The 5,654-nt window shown below is 51.9% G+C and overlaps 1 protein-coding gene across 1 annotated transcript; it reads left to right on the top strand.

The window, feature by feature from the left end:
- The first annotated feature begins 752 nt into the window (after positions 1 to 752).
- FBXO6 (F-box protein 6) lies at positions 753 to 5,089 on the top strand. The gene is made up of 5 exons (XM_006885898.1): positions 753 to 1,017; positions 3,077 to 3,203; positions 3,779 to 3,874; positions 4,649 to 4,784; positions 4,889 to 5,089. The coding sequence occupies exons 1-5, from the start codon at positions 753 to 755 to the stop codon at positions 5,087 to 5,089; spliced, it is 825 nt and encodes a 274-aa protein (XP_006885960.1).
- Positions 5,090 to 5,654: the final 565 nt, after the last annotated feature.

Raw genomic sequence — 5,654 nt, 5'->3', positions numbered from 1 at the left:
GTTTTGTGTGCGTGTACCGTCAAATCAGATCTGACTGGTACAGGAGGAGATTGCCCCTCCTTCCCCGGCAGAGCATCTGGTGGATTCGAACCGTGCACCTCTGGGATGGGGGAAGGCTTTGAATGACAATGAAAATTTTTTTGTTTACTTAAAAAAAAACTATTGGGAGGAGGGGTGGGCAGGGAGATAAGTGCAACAGTGAATGAATGGATATCCAAAGTCTGTAAACTTTCATTAAAATAAATTCATAAAAAATTTTGTATTCCAACAGTGAATGTATAGGATTAAAATAGCATTTAAAATAGCAGGGCAGCAGTCACCAGAAAGAAATCTTCATCCACCAGATGCTCTGCCGGAGAAGGAAGGACAATTTCCTCCGGTACCAGTCAGATCTGATTTGACGGTACATGCACAAAAAAAAAAAAAAATCTTCACAGAAGTTGTAGCATTCACAGACTACAGTGGCCTTGGCAAAAGTCTTCACTTGGACCACTGGCTCCGAAATTAAGCAATTTTTGTTTTCTTGACTGGAAGGTGAGGTTTATTTTAAAGAAATTCACCCTAAAGTCTTTAATATTTTGGTTGTCTCCTTACAACTGTAATATACAATCACAATGCCTACCATTGTGAGGGCCTACCATGTGCTGGAAGCATCCTTAGAATCTCCTCGTTTGTCAGAGGAAGCTGAGGCTGAGTACTCTCTCTATCGCCCCCTACAGGTACAGGCCTGTGAATGTGTCCATACCACAGCCATGGCTCCGGTCAGCATCAACCAGCTGCCAGAGGACACGCTGCTGGAGCTGCTCACCCACGTGCCTGCCCGGCAACTGCTTCGGAACTGCCGCCTGGTCTGTACCCTCTGGCGTGACGTCATTGACTCCGTGACCCTCTGGAAGCGCAAGAGCCTACAGGATGGCTTCATCACTAAGGACTGGGACGAGCCCGTGGCCGACTGGAAGATCTTCTATTTCCTTTGCAGCCTTCGAAGGAACCTCCTGCTCAACCCTTGTGCTGAAGGTAGGCTGTGGGGTGAGGGACCTGGCTCCCTCCCTTTCCCAAACCTCAGGGCCTTTGCACTTGCTGTCCCCACACCACCTTCACTGTCACACACACACGTCCGGCACCTTCCTGACATGGCCCGGTTTTGTGGCTCCTCATGTTGCCAGGAGGGAGGGGTCCTTGGAGAGGGACATCATGCTTGGGAGGGTGGAGGGACGGCGCAGGAGGGGAAGACCCTCTATGAGATGGATCGATTCAGTGACTGGGGTAATCGGGATGGGTGTGTCAGAGGCAGTGCGGTTGGCGCAGGATAGAGCAGGGTTTAGGGCTGTTGTGCATAGGGTCGCTATGAGTCGGAAACGACTCGACGGCACATAACAACAACCTCCTTTAGTGCCCTGACTTCCACAAACACCAAGTTCCAGAGACCTAATAAATCCTGTTTGCCCCTGTACCCAGTCTGCAACAGCAGTGCTTCATATAGCAAGGAGATGAACCCACGGATGTCAGAGTAGAACTGTATTCCACAGGGATTTTCAGTGGCTGACTTTTCAGAAGTCGACTGATTTCCAGGTGCTCAAAAGATACTCAAAAATGTACCTCAGAAGATACTTCTGGGCAGACTTGGATTTCCAATTTTGAGTTAGCAGCCAAGTGTACTAACCATGTACACTACTGACGGACTCCACAGATATGTTACCCTCATTACCCAGATGACAGGAGGACCTTAAGCAGTAATTATATCCCACAGTTCCAGGTCCCTCTTGAACACTCATTCAGCACTTAACTCTACACCAGCCTCTGCCTCTGGTTGGGAATGCAGCCATGATTAAGAGGCCTAGTTACAAACGAGGATCACTCAGAATCACTTTTGTATCAATTTTCTCTTTATCCTCACAGGAATACTGGTAGTGGCCAAACAAGTAGGGTTGGCTGCTCTGTTTTATAGACTGAGAAGCTTGAGACCCCAGATGAGTCTCTAAGGAATTAGCCCAGGTCTGAGGCTATTCCTGACAAAATCCTCATGGCCTCTTCTCAGTGGCCCCACTGACAACGCTCAGACAACGCTCAATCTCTCTGCTTACCCCATGTTCCACTTAGAAGCCGCCGAGTGGGCAACTCTGCTCAGCTCCCAAACCTAACAGTCATCCTGCAGCCCAGCCTTGTGCTGGCCTTGCCCTTCTCCTGGGTTCATGCACAGTGCCAACCCAGCTGCCAGATTTCTGTTTTCCTCCATTTTTCACCTGTGTCTCACTTCCCAGGCACCTGGGAAGTGGGTATGGGTTGTGGGACAAGAATTAAGTAATTAAGAGAAACTCCCCTAGATTGTTACGGACAGCTTCAGGAGAGAGCTCTAGTTTCCTCCAGATCTTTTAAGTCCAGTCTGAAGTGGGAGGCCAGGAAGGCTTAGCAACTCTGAGCCTGTCACAGCACACCTCCAGTCCATAGGCTGCCTATTCTGTTATCACTCGTCCTGGGCAGAGGTAAGTCCTAGCAACAGAGTAGGCTCCCAGCACCTTCAGCCGAGTCAGGCAGGTCTCTCAAGAGCTCAGGATCTCAGTTAACCAAGGGCTTGGCCCTTCCTGCAACATGGCAGCTCTCTCATTAGCAACAGAACTTAACACTAAGAACAGAATGGGCTCCTCGCAAGTCCTGATGCAGTTTAACTGAGAACTGAGAAGTGGGTATTTCCCACAACGCTTTCTCTTTCATGGGAGGGAGGAAAGGCTCACTGAAGAATTACTGGAAAAAATTATTTTTCCTCCTGCTTCATGTTACTCCAGATGGGGATCAAGTAGGAGGGGAAAGGTCCCACATCAGAGAGGATGTTATGGGGATTGGTGAGAATGAGTGGAGGAGGGGCGCTTTGTAGGGGTGCTCCAACCTGGGCGGCAGAGAGCCTTTGAGAAGCAAAATGGTTAATTCCTTGGTACCCTCAGTCCCAGAGTTCGTGGTGTTTGAGTAAGCCCTGCCTTTCAGGAGGAACACCAATGGCCCTGGCTCCCCTCTAGGGTCTGATGGGAAGGTCCAATTTGTAAGCTGACATGGGGATCTCACTCAGCTTCTTTTTTCCTAGAGGATTTGAGATTCTGGCGGATTGACTCCAATGGAGGTGACGAGTGGAAGGTAGAAAGCCTACCTGGAGATCTTGGGACAGATCTGCCCGACCCCAAAGTTAAGAAGTACTTTGTCACATCTTACAAGTAAGACAGACTGAACCAAGCTGACTTGTGGGACTCTAGCAATTTATGAGGAAGAGGGTCAAGACCCCTTTTGCCAAACGTCAGGTCAAAGTGATTGACTGCTTCCTGAATGAGGCAAGAGTAAACTCAAACACAGAGCCAACAGGGAGTGGGGACTTAGATTACACTCAGGAGGCCAGGATCCTAATGGGCAAAATTAGGGGTAAATCAATCCACAGACAGGTTACCCCTCATCTGGAACATGAGCTCATGGAGGGCACCCTGAAGTCTCTTTGGCATGCTTGGCCAAATGCACTAAACTGATACTGGTTGAGATCAAATGGCACCCATGCACAAGTGGGTCAGACTTCCTGCATGTATCTTTCACAGGCCTGTGCTGGGGTAGGAGGCGTCAGCACCTCCAGTGCTTGTCCCACAGTGGTCAGGGGACACCGCTGGGTGTGGACAGGACTGCCAGGGCCGAGGGTGGCCATGCCAGGGCTAGCCCACAGACCACCGCCTAGGCCTGTGGGGGCTGCCAGGGCCTGGGCAGGGCCATGTGGTGCACAGCTGCAAGCCTTCCCTTCTGTCTCCAGCATGTGCCTCAAGTCCCAGCTGGTGGACCTCAAGGCTGAGGGCTACTGGGAAGAGCTGCTGGACACATTCCGACCTGACATTGTAGTTAAAGACTGGTGAGTTGGACCCATTTTTTGTCACCATTTCAGTACCCTTCCTGTCACATTCTCCCACCTATTCTATGCCTGGCTGTGTCCTGGGCATAGGGCTGCTCCGGGAGCCAGGTAGACCCAGCCCTGACCTCCTCTGCTGGCAGATCTAGAACTTGCCCTTCCCGCAGCCCCTCACCCTCCCCACTACACTCATTAGCCACATACGCAGCTGGGGAGGCTGAGGCCAGCAGATGAGCTGTCACTAATGGGCCCTGGACAAGAGACACCTGAGATCCAGCGCTCTGACATCTCACAGGCATTCCTGACCCCAGTTCCAGCCACAACCCAAGGCCACTGGTCAAATAATAGAGGTCAACAGTCTGAGAGCTGTTCAGAGCTACAGGGAGGGCAGAGCTGAGCAGACACAGCTCTGTGCCCACTCCCATCACACAGGCCAACCCTCTGGATTGTCTATTAGTCCACAGTCTGACTCCAATCCAGTGTGCATCTGACCTAATTCAGATGGGTTGGGTGGGACTTTGTCTCTATAGCAGACCTTTTAATCGTTGGGATGACATCTTTACTAGAATATGTAGTAGAGTTACCCCTTTTCTCAGATGGGGTGACTGAGGCCCAGTGTGGGTAGATCACCCCCAGGCACAATGGAGCAGAGGGAGCCCCAGAACAGACTAGGCCTCAGGGGCATAGCAGCCCTGGAAGAAGAGAGGCCCCAGCCAAGTTCAAGGAGACAACTCTGAGCCTGCATCTGAGGTTGCCCTCATCCCCTCCCTCCTACAGGTTCGCAGCCAGAGCTGACTGTGGCTGTTCCTATCACCTTCGAGTGCATCTGACCTCAGCCGACTACATTGTCTTGGCCTCCTTTGAGCCACCACCTGTGGTCATCCACCAGTGGAATGATGCCAAGTGGACAGAGGTGAGGCCTTGCCCACCCACCTACCCTGCTTGCCCTTCCCCCCCACCATGCAACCTGGCACCTCCCTCCCCAGGTCCAGTGGTCACTGCCTCCCTCTCCCCCAGGTCTCCTACACCTTTTCAAACTACCCTCCAGGCGTCCGCCACATCCTCTTCCAGCATGGGGGCCACGACACCCAGTTCTGGGCAGGCTGGTATGGGCCCCGTGTCACTAACAGCAGCATCGTCGTCAGCCATAAGATGATGAGCCCAGACTCGGGCTCACCGACAACAACTCAGCCTGAAGATGAGGCGGGTGGGAGATAGCTGCCCACTTGTTCTCCCTGGTCATCTGACTGGCCAACCATCCGTCCGTCCTGTCTGAACCAGGTGGAAGTTCTCTCTAGGCAAGTGTTGCACCTGTAGTGGGTGGTAAAGGCTCTTGTCCCAGGGATCCCTGCCCAGTTCCGACCTTGGGTTATTTAACTGTCATGTAGCCTCACTATTTTATTACAATAAATGTATACAGTAAAACCGGAGTGGGGTTGGATTTAGGGGTGGGGCACAGGGTCCCCCCACAGGTTAGTTTGTTTGTACTTGTCCCTCCCACCTGGTTAGTGACAAGCCTAGCTCAGCCCTTGGCGCTCCTTATTTTAGCAGCTCACACGTGTTAGAGACAGACAGTGTTGACCAGCTGAGCCCCAGGAAGCTGAGCATGACCCCAACACCCTTCACTGCTGTCCCAGAGTCCATGAAGGTGAGCAGACCTTTGCCGCCATGGGCTTGAGGGTGGCAGTCAACACACAGCAGCAGTAAGAGCACTTGGAACTGGAGAGCCTGCAGTGCCACCCTAGGCTGGAGCCCCCCTCAAGTCCAACAGGCATCAGCAGGA

Source organism: Elephantulus edwardii, unplaced genomic scaffold, assembly GCF_000299155.1.
Source record: "Elephantulus edwardii isolate Elephantulus edwardi_28Jun2011 unplaced genomic scaffold, EleEdw1.0 scaffold00045, whole genome shotgun sequence".
Classification (NCBI taxonomy): domain Eukaryota; kingdom Metazoa; phylum Chordata; class Mammalia; order Macroscelidea; family Macroscelididae; genus Elephantulus; species Elephantulus edwardii.
The sequence above is the reverse complement of the archived record's forward strand: the minus strand, read 5'-3'. Positions and strand labels throughout refer to the sequence as shown.